An 18630-nucleotide genomic window follows, 5' to 3' on the forward strand; every position below is an offset into this window, starting at 1 on the left:
TGAACTTTCACAAAACACTTCAAAATACTTTTGTAATGCAACTTTAGGTATTAGTAAACGTTAATAAGCGATCAAATTGATCACGAGGCGAAGTATATTCTATAGGGGTACGTCTGGAAATAATGTCCGGGTAAATCTCAACCAAAATATCCGGTCCGAGACCTGAAGAAATGGGCTGTCTCTTCTTCGTTTGACCAAGAAACAAAGCCTAGGCAAATGACAAGACTGTTGACATCGTGTGGAAGCTGTAGGAATTGCAATCTCGGCTCCAGGTAATTTGCTTTCCCATAGACAATTCATGCAAGTGGCGCATTGATATATTTTCCAATTTTCAGTGATCAGATTTTCCTGCGCTTTTCGATGAGACACACGTTCTGTTATAGTCACAGCCGTGATTTAACCAGTTTTATAAACGTCTGAGTGTTTTCTATCCACACATACTAATCATATGCATATACTATATTCCTGGCATGAGTAGCAGGGCGCTGAAATGTTGCGCGATTTTTAACAGAATGTTCGAAAAAGTAGGGGGTAGGAGTAACAGGTTAACACAGTGTCCAAAGAATGGCCAGAAGTATACAGAATGGTATCGTCTGCGTAGAGGTGGATCAGAGAATTACCAGCAGCAAGAGCAACATCATTGATATACAGTATACAGAGAAAAGAGTCGGCCAGAGAATTGAACCCTGTGGCACACCCATAGAGACTGCCAGAGGTCCGGAGAGCAGGTCCTCCAATTTGACACACTGAACTCTATCTGAGAAGAAGTTGGTGAACCAGGCGAGGCAATCATTTGAGAAACCAAGGCTGTTGAGTCTGCCGATAAGAATGCAGTGGTTGACAGAGTCGAAAGCCTTGGCCAGGTCGATGAAGACGGCTGCACAGTACTGTCTTTTATTGATGGCGGTAATGATATCATTTAGGACCCTGAGCGTGGCTGAGGTGCACCCTTGACCAGCTCGGAAAACAGATTGCATTGTGGTGAAGGTACGGTGGGATTCGAAATGGTCTGTGATCTGTTTGTTAACTTGGCTTAAGAATATTTTAGAAAGTCAAAGCAGGATGAATATAGGTCTGTAACAGTTTGAAGAGGGGGATGATAGTGGTAGCATTCCAATCTTCGGGGATCTCAGACGATATGAAAGAGAGGTTGAACAGGCTAGTAATAGGGGTTTCAACAATTTTGCCGGATAATTTTAGAAAGAAAAGGTCCAGTTTGTCTAGCTCAGCTGATTTGTAGGGATCCAGATTTTGCAGCTCTTTCAGAACATCAGCTGTCTGGATTTGGGTGAAGGAGAAGTGGAAGGGCCTTGGGCATGTTGCTGCAGGGGGTGCAGAGCTGTTAGCCAGGGTAGGGGTAGCCAAGTGGAAAGCATGGCCAGCCCTAAAAAAAATGCTTATTGAATTTATTGATTATCGTAGATTTATCGGTGGTGACAGTGATTCCTAGCCTCATTGTAGTGGGCAGCTGGGAGGAGGTGCTCTTATTCTCCACTGACTTTACAGTAATTTTGGAATTAGTGCTACAGGATGCACATTTCTGTTTGAAAAAGCTAGCCTTAGCTTTCCTAACTGACTGTGTATATTGGTTCCTGACTTCCCTGAAAAGTTTCATATCGCAGGGGCTATTTGATGCTAATGCAGAATGCCACAGAATGTTTTTGTGCTGGTCAATGGCAGTTAAGTCTGGGGTGAACCAAGGGCTATATATGTTCTTCGTTCTATGATTTTTGAATGGGGCATGCTTATTAATTTATGATGGTGAGGAAAGCACTTTTAAAGAGCAACCAGGCATCCTCTACCTCTACTCTATCCTTCCAGGATACCCGGGCCAGGTCGATTAGAAAGGCCTGCTCGCTGAAGTGTTTTAATTTGTGTGAGATTGAGGGCATCTATCTTAGATTGTAGGACGGCCGGGGTGTTAACCATATCCCAGTTTAGGTCACCTAACAGTATGAACTGATAAATGACTATTGTAGCTTGAAACATCTGATTTTTTATGGAATATCTACGTAGGCGTACAGAGGCCCATTATCAGCAACCATCACTCCTGTGTTCCAATGGCATGTTGTGTTAGCTAAGACAAGTTTATCATTTTAAAAGGCGAATTGATCATTAGAAAACCCTTTTGCAATTATGTTAGCACAGCTGAAAACTGTTGTCCTGATTAAAGAAGCAATAAAACTGGCCTTCTTTAGACAAGTCGAGTATCTGGAACATCAGCATTTGTGGGTTCGATTACAGGCTAAAAATATCCAGAAACAAAGCACTTTCTTCTGGAACTCATTTGTCTATTCTTATTCTGAGAAATTAAGGCTATTCCATGCGAAAAATTACCAAGAAACTGAAGATATCGTGCAACGCTGTGTACTACTACCCTTCACAGAACAGCGCAAACTGTCTCTAACCAGAAAAGAAAGAGGAGTGGGAGGCCCCAGTGCACTGTCTAGTTTGAGAAACAGACGCCTCACAAGTCCTCAACTGGCAACTTCATTAAATTGTACCACCAAAACACCAGTCTCAATGTCAACAGTGACGAGGCGACTCTGGGATGCTGGCCTTATTGGCAGAGTTGCAAAGAAAAAGCCATATCTCAGACTTGCCAATAAAAATAAAAGATTAAGATGGGCAAAAGAACACAGATACTGGACAGAGGAACTCTGCCTAGAAGGCCAGCATCCCGGAGTCGCCTCTTCACTGTTGATGTTGAGACTGGTGTTTTGTGGGTACAATTTAATGAAGCTGCCAGTTGAGGTCTGGCAGTTTGTAAGTAAGCATTTCACTATAAGGCGAATACGTACGTGACAAATAATATTTGATTTGATTTGAACCTTTTTAGCTAACCCTTTTCTAACCCTAACATAACTCCTGAACTTAACCCTAACCTTAATCCCTAGCCTAGCTAACGTTAGCCAGAATTTGTAACATATTGTAAATTCAGCAAATTCGTAACATATAATAAAAATTGTAATTCGTATCATACGAACATATCATACGTAATGGGTCTTCGACAACCCCAATTAATACATACCATACGAAATGTAACATATCATACTAAATAGAGTGTCCCGGAATTACGTATGTAACAATACGAAATTCTCTGAGACCAGATTGTTGTTGCTGGTCAAAACGAATGCACAGGAAAACAAGACCAGCACAATATGTTGCACATACAGATGTGAATGTACACCCAAACAGTACAATACATACTCTCAGCATGCATGTTCATTAGTATGTCCTGTAAGTGTTACAGTATAGCCATAGAGAGGGTATGAGTATTAGTGATTGTGTAGGGATCCAGCAGAGAGCTGGAGCACAGTAAGCTGCTTTAGACATCGCTACTGCTTTAGGAACCTCTCCCTCCATTTACCTCCAAGGAATTAGAAGGCATCTGTGATTACAGTGAGTCTGCAATGCTGGACCAGCGCTCATAAAAAAACAATTACCCTGGGCTTCTCTTTCTCTCTCTCCCCCGTTCTATTTCTCTCTGTGTCCCTCCCTTTCTGTTGCTCACGTTCTTTTATGACCTTTTTATCCTGTCTCTCTCTGTTCCCCTGTCTCTTTCATTGTAATACTTCTGTTATCTTCAGCTCTCTGTGTATTGCTCTCTTTCTTTTGATTACTTTCTCTTTCATTTCCTCCTCTGTATTGCTTTCTCTCTTTCTATTACTTTCTATCTTTCCCTCTCTATGAATTGCGTTCTCCCTGTGCTCTCCCTAATGCCCTATTAATCCTCAGACAAATGACACAGTCTGGATCACATGTTTCTGCTGTTGTTCCTTCAGAGTTACTGCAAGTTACTGCACTGTGCAAGGCTAAAAAGCAATAATTGTACTGTAGTTGTCATTCTGCTGTTAGTGGCATTCTGTCAGAATGAGAATGAGGCAGATAAACAAAATGGCCCAACTAGCATTTCAAGCAATGGCCTGAATTCAATTACCTGTATTTGCTAATGCAACACAGGAACCAGATGTATTTTTCCATCTAAAATGTGTTGATGTGTTTGTTACTGTTTCCAATGCCCAAATCATCTCCTGTTGGCTCCAGCCTATCAACAACCTGTCACGAGCCCTGATTGGGAAGAGCTGGGACAAGACAACCACAGCTCATTTCATTTTTCTGAAATATTAAGTAGCAGAGATGGTATCTGGTTGCACTTGAGAAAGAGTCATTGTTCTGAGCTGGCCTGCTTGCGTATGACATCTGATCTCTCTCCAGAAACACTCTAGCACAGATCAGGTGCCTCTTAATCTGTCTGTTCTGATGGAACAAAACCCACTGAAATATGGAAAATACAATGGGAAAATACAATGGGCTGGGACATTTGGTACAGACATTACGAAACCATGTCTTTGCTTGAATGTATCTTTGTATGTTCTGATGGGACCATTCACATCCTAACGACGGAACCAGCATTCTATGAATGATCCTATCACTTCCATTGAGAGTGCTGCAGAATGACTAAATCCCATGCACGTCACAGATGTCACTGAGGGAATGAGTGGTAGTTGCCCCACCTTTATGGAGTACCTAATAATTGACGCAGAAAGTTAAAGCTCGGTGAACATGACATTCCCAAAGGGGGTTGCTTGCGTGCATGGTTTACAGTGAGCAAAGAAGGTGTATCCTAGTGTGTCAGCATCTCAACCCACAGCAGAGAGGGGAAAGGGGATATGGAATTTCCTCTAGCTCTAAAGAACACAAACGGAGCCAAGTGCCTGGCGGCTCACCTGCCCTTGCTCAGCTGCTGCCCGGCTACTGTGTGAAAAGGAGCAGGATCCAGAGATTTCCCCATGATGGGACTTTGGAACCTCTGCTATGGGCACCTTCCTGTTACCTTCAGTCACGCCTCAATTTCTAGGATACTTTTCCACTGTATGTTTCTTAATCACTAACACTGGTGTCTTTCTCTGTCCATTTCTCCTGTCCCACCCTCTCTCCTCCTCTCTGTCATTCAGCGTCAGCCTATGCGGACCTGCAGTGGGAGCAGCAGCCCAGGCAGGATGGGAGCCACCCACCTCAGGACTACCCTCACAGGGACCACCCCCCCGTGGCTGGCTATGTCCCCCAGCCAGATTACATGGAGGGAGATGATGATCTCATCAAGCCCAAAAAGCTCCTTAATCCAGTGAAAGCCTCCAAAAGCCACCAGGAGCTCCACCGAGAGCTGCTCATGAGCCAGAAACGGTACAACTCCAACCCAACAGAGTCCCATACAAGATCTAAAACTAACAGCTGATTTAGCTTATTATCCAACAATCTAGCTATTGGTATGATTTCAACACTTTCACTGTGCTTGTTTGCATGTTTATGCATCTGTGTGTGCACACAGACAGTCAACCTGATAAGTCATTCAGAATTCTCAGCCAAGCCCTCTGTAATGTTTTGCCTCACATATACTTATATTATATCACAGAGGATGGATATTTCCGACCGTAATTCCCAATTATAGATTCATATGATATGATATTTTAGGCACATACCCATATCATGGCATTACGTAAATATAGAAATACAGGATTTCTAGTGATCACTGTACATGCCTCAACATGTACGGATTTACATAAAAGGAGAAGTACATTCTAAAACATAAACATTAGTCATGAAAGGTCAGATGACAAAGGTGTAATCTAGCTTCTCATTTATATAAGCCAAAGGTACTGTATTGTAACAACATAACAAACAGAAAGGATAGGTTTAAAAAGGGTCATAATGATCTAAACAAAGTGTGATCGTAGGCAGCATTCCCATTTACCCTCTCACTGCCCCTCTAAAATGCTTTCTGAAAGTGGTATTGGTCATCCACTCACAACATAGGCTAGTAAGTACACTTAAAAGTTCCAGAAATATTTTGCTAGCTACTGCAGCACTGGAAGTAAGAGGACTGTTCAAAGCAGCAGATCCCTCCCTTTAAACTAAGGAAGCAGGATATTTTCAGCATGCAGGTTTGGGTATGGGGGATGGAAGGGGAAAACACCCCCTATTTAAAATGTCTCAAATAGGAATTCTAAATGGGCTTCAAAGAATCAGCTCTGTTTGGAGTTTGGTATGAAGAAAAACATGCCAGCATTTAGAAAAAATTTGCAAATTCATCACAAGTCCAGCTGTGATTGTAATAGTGGTGGGGTGAACAGAAAAGTGTGGTTCAACTTTATACTGCTGCTAAGCTATGGCAAAACAAGCCAGTGATCATATATAGTTCATATTTGTGTTAACACCCAAAGTTTTAACCAATCCTAGACTCAGTTGTTATTCTTTTACCCCTACGAATATGAAAAAAATGCCATTCTAAATAAATACTGCACAGACAGTGTATGGCATATCAAATAGCAACTACCCAAACAGAGCAGTATTTTCTCTCCATTGAAGCCTGTCGTCTGTCTCTCTTGATCAACATCTCTTTAATTAGCAGGCCCATTAGAAGCCAGTTGTTGCTAGGTGACAGCCCACCACGATCCTGTCCCTATCACTGAGTTGTTGGGATCTGGGCAAATCCCCATGGCTCCAGTACTCCAACCCTCCATGAGGTGACAGTGGGAACTCAGACCCTTAAGAGAGTGGGCAACAGAGGACCGTTTATGCCCCTCCAGCCCTGCTGTTTCACTGCCATTGAAGAGTAGGCCCATAGAAAACCAGGCTCTGGAAGTAAAAATGTCATTCTTCTAGTGTTCTTCTTGTTGGTGTCATTATGCAGTCGGATTTCTCTTTATAATCATGGTTTTCAGTGATCATAAACATGAATCCTAATATTTTCCATAAGAAAAATGTAATTGTAGAATGCCGTAGAATGCCGTAGAATGCCGTAGAATGCCACAGAATGTCAAAGATTGCCATTGCGCGGAATCCCAATTTCTAGGAATATGGAATGCAGTATACAACAGGTAAATATCTCCCTTATCTGCTCTTAACTTCCCTTTCTGTAATCTCTCTACAGTACGATAATTTCCCGTCTTATCTGTGTGGTGTGTCTGACCTGTATCTGAACCTGTTTACTCTGTAGCATTGGTCAGTTAATCAGTCAGGCGCTAAATAGGTTATAATAACAATATCCTACAGAAGAGCCAGACCAATCAGTCATAACCCACTAGTCTACTAATAAATCATTCATTGTGAAGCAAATCTGGTAGAAAAGGACATGCATGTCACGTCTGCTGTCTATCTATCTTCTAGTAATATGACTCTTATCGAATATATCCACATCCTAGTATTGATCTGACAGAGAGAATGACACAGTACACTAAAACCTGGAGTGTAATTAGTGTGAGAAATGGGAAGAATATAAAACATAAATGTTAATAGATAAATATAGCAGAACATTCAAGTCTAATTTACAGTATCCAATATCTTCCCACATAACAAATACTACAGTTTACTATAGAACACTATAGTACTTCATTTAGAATTCTATAGAATTCTGTAGTAAAACTGTAGTACACCGTAGAATCCTATACTCCACACTGTAGTATCCCTCAAACATGTAGTGCATACTACAGACTTTTGTAGTATACTGTAGTTTACTATACTACACACTCTAGTATCCCTCGATCATGTAGTGCTGCTTACTTTAGAATTTTGTAGTATACTGTAGAATACTTTATTACACGCTGTAGTATCCCTCGATTGTGTGGTGCTTACTATAGAATTTAGTAGTATACTGGAGAATACTATACACTGTAGTATCCCTATACTACACATTGTAGTATCCCCCTCGATTGTGTAGTGCTTAATATAGAATGTTTTAGTATACTGTAGAATACTATACTATACACTGTGGTATCCCTTGATCACGTAGTGCTTACTTTAGAATGTTTTGATCGATTGGACTGCTAGCCAGCTTTACTGCTAGCTGCTAGCCAGAGGTGATTACATGTACTTAAGTACATTCTGGTGGCGGATGAATGGCACGGCAATGGTCCTCAGGATCTCGTCACGGTATCTCTGTGCATTCAAATTGCCATCGATAAAATGCAATTGTGTTAGTTGTCCTTAGCTTTTGCCTGCCCATACCATAACCCCACTGCCACCATGTGGCACTCTGTTCACATGGTTGATATCAGCAAACTGCTCGCCTGCACGATGCCATAAGGACGACAAGCATGCAGATGAGTTTCCCTGAGTCCGTTCCTGACAGTTTGTGCAGAAATTCTTCAGTTGTGCAAATCCATAGTTTCATCAGCTGTCCGGGTGGCTGGTCAGACAATCCCGCAGGTGAAGAAGCCGGATGTGGAGGTCCTGGGCTGGCGTGTTTACACGTGGTCTGTAGTTGTGAGGCCGGTTGGACGTACTGCCAAATTATGATTATTTATTTATTACTTACATGATTCTTATCGGAATTCCTACCTTGATGTTTATTCCATGCTGAAAGGTGTCTGATCTGCATACTAGTAACATGATTGATAGTGACATTTCGATATTGTTATTTGACTGTTTTATCACTTACCTGATCCTCTTGATATTTCCTTCTGAGTTAAAAATAATTAAACATTACACTTGGTGTAAATATTTTTAGCAAGCATTCACCATCACATGTACTTGAAATTATAGTGAAATTAATTTTCATTCATGTTATTAATTTACCTTTTTATGAAATTGAGCACATTGATAGATATTAAGTCAACATTGAATAGGACCGTAGTTTAAACTGTACAACCTACACACACGCATTCAGAGGTAAGCTGGCAGGGTGTCATGCTTTCAATTAAGCATCTACATGTATCTGCTGGGCTTGGGTTGGCACTGCTACTAGTGCTAAAAGGGGTATGGCTATGAGAGTCAAAGCCCAGAACAGGCCATCTGTGTTGGGCACCATGACAGAGAGAGAGCCCTTACAGCACTGGGAGATCAGCCACACCACTGGGATGGGAGTGCAGGTCATCAACTTGAACAGTCTTTCTCATTCTTACTGAGTGGTCTCCATTTTCTCTGATTGCTGTTTCGCTACCTCTCTCATTCACTTTCTCACTCTAGATAAGTATTTTTGTGTCATTGAGCATTGATGTCTGAGGTGGTAGATGTAAGATGAAAGAGGGAAAAAAGCATGGACCACAACACAGAAAAAAACATGTTTTGTTTCAAATGTCAATGCTGTTTACAATGCTGAGTAGTAAGAAAGGACTGTATATTGATTTTTGAGCAGTGAGAAGGTATAGAGGAGTCAGGGGTCCCAGAGTATGTTATGAATAGGACTATGGATGACAGCAACCAGAAAGTAATATAGTGGACTCAAATATTAGCCCTTTCACTGTGCTATTCTTGTCCTGTGCTTGGCGATCAAACTATACCTTCTACAGATTATTAGGTAGTGTGTTTCTTTCATAAACTATCTACAGTACACAGGCTACTGCTATAAACTGTGTGTGTGTGTGTGTGTGTGTGTGTGTGTGTGTGTGTGTGTGTGTGTGTGTGTGTGTGTGTGTGTGTGTGTGTGTGTGTGTGTGTGTGTGTGTGTGTGTGTGTGTGTGTGTGTGTGTGTGTGTGTGTGTGTGTGTACACCGCTCTGACTTATTTGATGAGCAGAGACAAAATTAACAAAAACACTAATCACACCTCAATAGCAGCCCTCACTCTCTCTACCAAACAAAAACTATGGTGACTGCACCTCCCTAAGGGGGCCAAAGGCACTAGATGAATTGAATTAGCAGTCTCAAAGAGGAGAGGTGAGAGGAGGGTTACAAAGAGAGCTCAACACTTTCTATCTTATCCTGAGTATAATGGCATTTCACTCTGAAGAGGTCTGATGTTAGATATTGGGGGGAGATATTGAATGAATTCTTGATGAGTTTTAGAGGCCATATACTGTGATTGAATTAACTCAAAGTTGATTAACAATTGAGAAAGATGGTTTTCTTCCTTTCGGATAAAACAAAACAAGGGTCCCACCACCAAACCTCAGCGGTGTGCTTCCTGCTGTCTTTTTCTGTCTAATAAGAAAACAGGATCCTAATTCATCTGGTATCACCATAGAGATTTAGAGACAAACACCGGTCTGTGGATCACAAGTCCCGTAGCCCTTGTTAGGACTACAGGAGCATTTATGAGCAGGGAAATAAGCTTTACTTCTATGAAATTGTTATTTGCTAAAATGCAACATAATCCTTTTGCATTTTATTTTTGTCATATGAATATAATTGAATCCTGAAAAAAAAAATCAATGGTTGAGCAGTGGTGTGTATTTATGGATGTCAAGGGGAGCCAGGTTTCAAGGGGAGCCCATGCCAGGGTGTGGCATGGGTTTTTGTATGTGGTGTGTATATATTGGGATTGTAGCTAGTGGGGTGATCAAGCAAAGTCTATGGCTGTCTGGAGTGGTTCTCAATCAGAGGCAGGTGTTTATCGTTGTCTCTGATTGGGAACCATATTTAGGCAGCCATATTCTTTGAGTTTGTCGTGGGTGATTGTCCTTAGTGTCCTTGTTCCTGTATCTGTGTTTGCACCAGATAGGACTGTTTAGGTTTTCACTTTTCTTGTTTTGTATAGTCTGTTCATGTTTAGTCGTCTTCATTAAAAACATGAATAACCACCACGCTGCATTTTGGTCCGCCTCTCCTTCACACCAAGAGAACCGTTACAGAATCACCCACCACAAACGGACCAAGCAGCGTGTCAACAGGCAGGAGCCACAGGAGAGGCAACAGAGGCAGCAGCAGCAGGAGCAGCAGCAGCTGCAGTGGGAGAGGCTGCACTACCTGGTGAAATGGACATGGGAGGACGAACTGGATGGTAAAGGACCCTGGGCTCAGCCTGGAGAATATCGCCGCTCCCAAGGAAGAACTGGAGGCAGCGAAAGCTGAGAGGCGCAGGTATGAGGAGGCAGCACGGCGTAGCGGATGGAAGCCCGAGAGTCAGCCCCAAAAATGTATTTGGGGTGGTCTCACAGGGAGTAGGGCTACGCTAGGTAGGAGACCTACGCTAACTTCCTGTGGTTACCGGGGGGCTAGAGAGACCGGGCAGGCACCGTGTTATGCAGTGGTGCACACGGTGTCCCCAGTGCGGGTGCATAGCCCGGTGTGGTAAATTCCAGCTCCGCTTATCGGCCGGGCTAGATTGAGCGTCGAGCCAAATGTCATGAAGCCGACTCTACGCATCTGGTCCCCAGTGCGTCTCCTTAGGCCGGCTTACATGGCACCAGCCTTGCGCTCGGTGTCTCCGGTTCGCCTGCATAGCCCAGTGCGGGCTATTCCACCTCGCCGCACTGGCAGGGCGACCGAGAGTATTCAACCAGGTAAGGTTGGGCAGGCTCGATGCTCAAAAGCTCCAGTGCGCCTGCACGGTCCGGTCTATCCAGTACCACCTCCACACCCCAGCCCTCCGGTAGCAGCTCCCCGCACCAGGCTTCCTGTGCGTGTCCTCGGTTCAGTACCACCAGTGCCAGCACCATGCATCAGGCCTACAGTGCGCCTCGCCTCTCCTGCGCTGTCGGAGTCTCCCGCCTCTCCAGCGCTGTCGGAGCCTTTCTCCTCTCCTGTGCTGCCGGAGTCTCCCGTCTGTTCAGCGCAGCCAGAGCTGCCAGCCTGCATGGAGCAGCCAGAGCTGCCAGCCTGCATGGAGCAGCCAGAGCTGCCAGCCTGCATGGAGCAGCCAGAGATGTCAGTCTGCATGGAGCAGCCAGAGATGTCAGTCTGCATGGAGCAGCCAGAGATGTCAGTCTGCATGGAGCAGCCAGAGATGTCAGTCTGCATGGAGCAGCCAGAGATGTCAGTCTGCATGAAGCAGCCAGAGATGTCAGTCTGCATGAAGCAGCCAGAGCTGTCAGTCAGCGTGGAGCAGCCAGAGCCGCCAGTCAGCATGGAGCAGCAAGATCTTTCAGTCTGCCAGGATCCGCCAGTCAACCAGACTCTTCCACATCTGCCAGTCAACCAGACTCTTCCAGATCTGCCAGTCAACCAGACTCTTCCAGATCCGCCAGTCAACCAGACTCTTCCAGATCTGCCAGTCAGCCAGACTCTTCCAGATCTGCCAGTCAGCCAGACTCTTCCAGATCCGCCAGTCAGCCAGACTCTTCCAGATCTGCCAGTCAACCAGACTCTTCCACATCTGCCAGTCAACCAGACTCTTCCAGATCTGCCAGTCAACCAGACTCTTCCAGATCCGCCAGTCAACCAGACTCTTCCAGATCTGCCAGTCAGCCAGACTCTTCCAGATCTGCCAGTCAGCCAGACTCTTCCAGATCCGCCAGTCAGCCAGACTCTTCCAGATCCGCAAGTCAACCAGACTCTTCCAGATATGCCAGTCAACCAGACTCTTCCAGATCCGCCAGTCAGCCGGGATATGCCAGAACTGCCAGTCGGCCAGGATCTGCCAGTCGGCCAGGCTCCGCCAGTCAGCCAGGATCCGCCAGATCCGCCAGTCAGCCAGGATCTGGTAGATCTATCTACCTGCCTGAGCTTCCTCTCACTCCCGAGCTTCCTCTCACTCCCGAGCTTTCTCTCACTCCCGAGCTTTCTCTCACTCCCGAGCTTTCTCTCACTCCCGAGCTTTCCCTCAGTCCCGAGCTGCCTCAGTCCCGATCTGCTCCTCAGTCCAGTGGGGTTCTGGGTGAGGACTACTAGGCCATGGTCGGCGGCGAGGGTGGACTATCCAGGGACGCGAGGAGAGGGGACTAAGACATTGACTGAGTGGGATCCACGTCCCACGCCGGAGCCGCCACCATGGACAGACGCCCACCCGGACCCTCCCTATTGTTTTGAGGTGCGTTCGGGAGTCCGCACCTTAGGGGGGTTCTGTCACGCCCTGGTCGAAGTATTTTGTGTTTATCTTCATGTATTGGGTCAGGCCAGGGTGTGGCATGGGTTTTTGTATGTGGTGTGTATATATTGAGATTGTAGCTAGTGGGGTGATCTAGCAAAGTCTATGGCTGCCTGGAGTGGTTCTCAATCAGAGGCAGGTGTTTATCGTTGTCTCTGATTGGGAACCATATTTAGGCAGCCATTTTCTTTGAGTTTGTCATGGGTGATTGTCCTTAGTGTCCTTGTTCCTGTCTCTGTGTTTGCACCAGATAGGACTGTTTTAGGTTTTCACTTTTCTTGTTTTGTATAGTCTGTTCATGTATAGTCGTCTTTATTAAAAACATGAATAACCACCACGCTGCATTTTGGTCCGCCTCTTTCACCAGAAGAAAACATTTACATGATCTCTCTGAGTTTTATAAATGTCCTTCATATCGCAAGAGGCTGAATATACAGTATCTCACCGGAGAAAGCATCCGAACTAACAAAACTGTGCCCCCTCTGTCTCAGTATGTGTAGTCCATCTAGCTGACGCCGTCAGGTCAAAAAGGGTATGACACTGTTGTCAGCAAGCATTTGGCCTCCCTTGAAAACAAAATATATCAAATATAGCCAATCAGAGTTGAGCTAAACTGAGTGAGCTCAGCTGTGAATAGTCCTGGCACACCAAAAAAAAGGGAAGCCAGTTTGGCACACCAATCACATTACATCTGAAGCCAAATGTCATTGACAGAAAAAAAACTTGAATTGCTGTGTCTCGTTGCGTCTCGTGTTGCTGTCCTCAGGTGGCTAGCTAGCTAGCTAAAATCGGCCATTTCTTAAATTAGACAGGAATATATATATAGGGATTTGGACTTGTGTTTTTACCTACTTCTCCATAGTAGCATCTACATGTGATTTATAACGCAGATTCTGATCAAACCATTAATTCATACATTGTGCCCCTGGCCAGAGAGGATGGAAGTGCAACATGTGGTTAGATGTACTAGGCTAATGTTATCTAGCTGGGCTGGCGCATCGTTGCCCATGAAAGGCAGTTAGGCTAGCGAACAAGCATAGGAAAACAAAAACTAAAAGTATGTACTGTGTGACCGAGTTATAGACCATTTAGCAATGGTGTAAAGTACTTAAGTTAAAATCCTTTAAAGTACCACTTAAGTAGTTTTTGGGGATATTTGTACTTTAATTTAATATTTATATTTTTGACCATTTTTACTTTTACTTCACTACATTTCGAAATAAAATAATGTACTTGAACTCTATTAATTTTCCCAGACACCCAAAAGTACTCGTTACATTTTCAATGCTTGGCAGGACAGGAAAATGGTCAAATTCACGCACTTATCAAGAGAACATCCCTGGTCATTCATATTGCCTCTGATCTGGCGTACTCACTCAACACAAATGCTTAGTTTGTAAATTATGTCTGAGTGTTGGGGTGTTCCCCTGGCTATCTGGTTTGCTTAATAAGGAATTTGTAATGATTTATACTTTTACTTTGACGTTGACACTTATTTTAGCAATTACATTTACTTTTGATACTTAAGTATATTTAAAACCAGATACTTTTAGACTTTTACTCAAGTAGTATTTTACTGGGACACTTTTACTTGAGTTATTTTCTATTAAGATAAGATTAAGATCTTTACTTTTACTCAAGTATAACAATTGGATACTTTTTCCACCACTGCCGTTTAGGGAACATAAAAGAGGAGGATGGTGTTGGCGTTTCTCTGCAATTAGAGTCAACATGTTTTTTCTTTGCATGAAAACACACACACACACACACACACACACACACACACACACACACACACACACACACACACACACACACACACACACACACACACACACACACACACACACACACACACACACACACACACACACACACACACACACACACACACACACACACACAGAGACAGAAATCAGTAACATGGTAACATGGACAGCCACACCTTATTTAGCTTACGTTGATTGGAGTAAATCTTTATTGGTATCTTTTAGTTGTAACTTTATTAGACTAAGCATAGGTGTTTATATGATGTTGAAACGTTGTCATGGTGCTGGAAGAGTGGCGGCAGCTCCTGTTTTCTTTGCAACTTGCGGTAACTCTCTGTGGTTCTAAATCAATAGTTATTTAGTGGTTTGAAAATGTCGGAAACATTAACTTGCTCTACCATGCTGTATGTCACGTAACTGTTTGTGGACTTCACCGGACAGATGTTGAATTTATTCTGCTCACTGTGTCTTCTTATTGTCTCAGCCATAGGCCTATACAGTTGAAGTCGGAAGTTAACATACACATATGTTGGAGTCATTAAAACTAGTTTTTCAACCACTCCACAAAATTATTGTTAACTTCTTAAGGTATAGGGGGCAGCATTTTCACTTTTGGATGAATAGCGTGCCCAATTTCAACCTCCTGCTACTCATACCAAGAATGTAAGATATGCATATTATTAGTATATGTGGATAGGAAACCCTCTGAAGTTTCTAAAACTCTTTGAATCATGTCTGTGAGTATAACAGAACTTATGTAGCAGGCAAAACCCTGAAGACTAACCATTCAGATTTTTTGTTATTGAGGTCTCTGTCTGTTCAGTGAGTTCTCATTGGGAAATTATATTTCTTAGGAACTTGTTTTCAGTTCCTACCGCTTCCACTGGATGTCACCAGTCTTTGGAATTTGGTTGAGGTTTTTCCTTTGTGCAATGAAGAAGTACGGCCATCTAGGAACTGCGTAATACTGTTGAGAGTTGCGCAAGACTTGAAAAGTAGCTTGGTTTGTTGTCTTCCTGTATTGAACACAGATAGACCCGTCTTCAATTTGATCGATTATTAACGTTTAAAAATACCTAAAGTTATATTACAAAAGTAGTTTGAAATGTTTTGGCAAAGTTTACAGACAACTTTTGAAATATTTTGTAGTGACGTTGCGCAACTAGGCAGGGTAGCCTAGTGGTTAGAGCGTTGGACTAGTAACCGGAAGGTTGCAAGTTCAAATCCCCAAGCTGTCAAGGTACAAATATGTCATTCTGCCCCTGAGCAGGCAGTTAACCCACTGTTCCTAGGCTGTCATTGAAAATAAGAATTTGTTCTTAATAACCTCTTAGAGCAAGGTGAGACGCTAGCGGAAATGCAAATGCGCAACGCTAAAACTCAAAATTTCATTAAAACACACATGAGCGCGGGTACTCAATTAAAGCTACACTCGTTGTGAATAGAGCCAACATGTCAGATTTTTTAAATGCTTTTCGGCGAAAGCATGAGAAGCTATTATCTGATAGCATGCAACCCCCCGAAATACCTGAAGGGGACGTAAAACAAAAGAATTTGCGTAGCCGGCGCTACACAAAACGCAGAAATAAAATATAAAACATTCATTACCTTTGACGAGCTTCTTTGTTGGCACTTCTATATGTCCCATAAACATCACAATTGGGTCTTTTTTTTATTAAATCCGTCCATGTATACCCAAAATGTCCATTTATGAAGCCCGTCTGATCCAGGAAAAAACAGCTTTCCAAAATGCAAGGTCATTTTTTTAAATTAAAAAAGTTGCCTATAAACTTTGACAAAACACTTCAAACTACTTTTGTAATCCAACTTTAGGTGTTAGTAAACGTTAATAATTGATCAAATTGATCACGGGGCGATCTGTACTCAATAGCAGCAGGTCTTGAAATCTTGGTCGATATTTTCTCTTTCATAACTTCCTCCGGTGTACCCGATGACAGGAAGTGCCTATTCTTCATTTCACCAAGGATTAACTTCAACCCAATTGCCAAGACTGGCGACATCGTGTGGAAGCTGTAGGCATGGTAACTGGGCGCTATCTATTTTCCCTTGCCATAGACAATACAGACAACTGGCGGAGGGATGTATATATTTTTTTTTGGGTGAACAGTTTTCCTTGGGGTTTTGCCTGCTACACACGTTCTGTTATAGTCACAGACATGATTTAACCTCTTACCTCCACCCGACACGCAGGCTTCCCATCCAGACATCTGGAAATGCATATGCGCTACGCTAAATGCTAATAGCACTCGTTAAAACTCAAACGTTCATTAAAACACACATTTGGGGTACTGAATTAAAGCTACACTCGTTGTGAATCCAGCCAACAAGTCAGATTTTTAAAATGCTTTTCGGCGAAAGCATGAGAAGCTATTATCTGATAGCATACAACACCCCTAAAGACCCGCAGGGGACGTAAACAAAATAATTAGCATAGTCGGCGCTACACAAAATGCAGAAATAAAATATAAAACATTAATTACCTTTGACCATCTTCTTTGTTGGCACTCCTAGATGTCCCATAAACATCACTATTGGGTCTTTTTTTCGATTAAATCGGTCCATATATAGCCTAGATATCGATCTACGAAGACTGTGTGATCAAGGAAAAAAACAGCGTTTTATAACGCAACGTCATTTTTTAAAATTAAAAAAGTCGACGATAAACTTTCACAAAACACTTCAAAATACTTTTGTAATGCAACTTTAGGTATTAGTAAACGTTAATAATCGATCAAATTGATCACGAGGCGATGTATATTCTATAGCTGTACGTCTTGAAATAATGTCCGGATAAACCTTATCCAAAATATCCGGTCGGAGACCAGAAGAAATGGGCTGTCTCTTGTCCGTTTGACCAAGAAACAAATACTAGGCAAATGACAAGACTGTTGACATCGTGTGGAAGCTGTAGGTATTGCAACCTCGGCTCCAGGTAATGTGGTTTCTGTTCAACAATACATTCAAGTGGCGCATTGATATATTTTCTAGTTTTCAGTGATCAGATTTTCCTGAGCTTTTCGATGAAACGCACGTTCTGTTATAGTCACAGCCGTGATTTCACCAGTTTTAGAAATGTCTGAGTGTTTCCTATCCACACATACTAATCATATGCATATACTATATTCCTGGCATGAGTAGCAGGGCGCTGAAATGTTGCGCGATTTTTAACAGAATGTTCAAAAAAGTAGGGGGTAGGATCAACAGGTTAACCAGTTTTAGAAACTTCAGAGTGTTTTCTATCCACACATACTAATCATATGCATATACTATATTCCTGGCATGAGTAGCAGGACTTGAAATTTTGCGCGATTTTTCACAAAAAGTTGAAAAAATTCACCCGATCTTTAAGATTAACTGACTTGCATAGTTAAATAAAGGAAAAATAAATAAACATTTGGAAGCTGTTTTTTTCCGGATCAAACGCGCCAAATAAATTGACATTTTGGATATATATGGACGGAATTTATCGAACAAAAGGACAAATTGTGACGTTTATGGGACATATTGGAGTGCCAACAAAAGAAGCTCGTCAAAGGTAAGGCATGTTTTATATTTTATTTCTGCATTTTGTGTAGCGCCTGCAGGGTTGAAATATGCTACCCTCTTTGTTTACTGTTGTGCTATCATCAGATAATAGCTTCTTATACTTGCAGCGAAAAGCCTTTTTAAAATCTGACATGTTGGCTGGATTCACAACGAGTGTAGGTTTAATTTAGTATCTTACTGTATATGTGTGATTTAATGAAAGTTTGATTTTTATATAATTTCATTTGAATTTGCCGCTCTGCATTTTCCCTGGCTTTTGGTCAAGTGGGACGCAAGCGTCCCCTATACCATAAGAGGTTAACAAACTACAGGTTTGGTAAGTCGGTTAGGGCATCTACTTTGTGCATGACACAAGTAATTTTTCCAACAATTGTTTACAGACAGATTATTTAACTTACAATTCACTGTATCACAATTCCAGTGGGTCATAAGTTTACATACACTAAGTTGACTGTACCTTTAAAGAGCTTAGAAAACTCCATAAAATGATGTCATGGCTTTAGAAGCTTCTGATAGGCTAATTGACATAATTTGATTCAATTGGAGGTGT

The 18630-nt window shown here is 42.5% G+C and overlaps 1 protein-coding gene across 3 annotated transcripts in view; it reads left to right on the top strand.

Annotated features, from left to right (window-relative positions):
* Nucleotides 1-18630, top strand: part of LOC118388443 (protein FAM107B-like) — a 53422-nt gene that overhangs the window by 30358 nt on the left and 4434 nt on the right. For all 3 annotated transcript variants that reach the window (XM_035777533.2, XM_052526759.1, XM_035777531.2), the window contains one exon: nt 4959-5187. In XM_035777533.2, the coding sequence (XP_035633426.1) occupies nt 4959-5187 (229 nt within the window). The remainder of the gene's footprint in view (nt 1-4958; nt 5188-18630) is intronic.

This window comes from Oncorhynchus keta, chromosome 10, assembly GCF_023373465.1.
Source record: "Oncorhynchus keta strain PuntledgeMale-10-30-2019 chromosome 10, Oket_V2, whole genome shotgun sequence".
Lineage (NCBI taxonomy): Eukaryota > Metazoa > Chordata > Actinopteri > Salmoniformes > Salmonidae > Oncorhynchus > Oncorhynchus keta.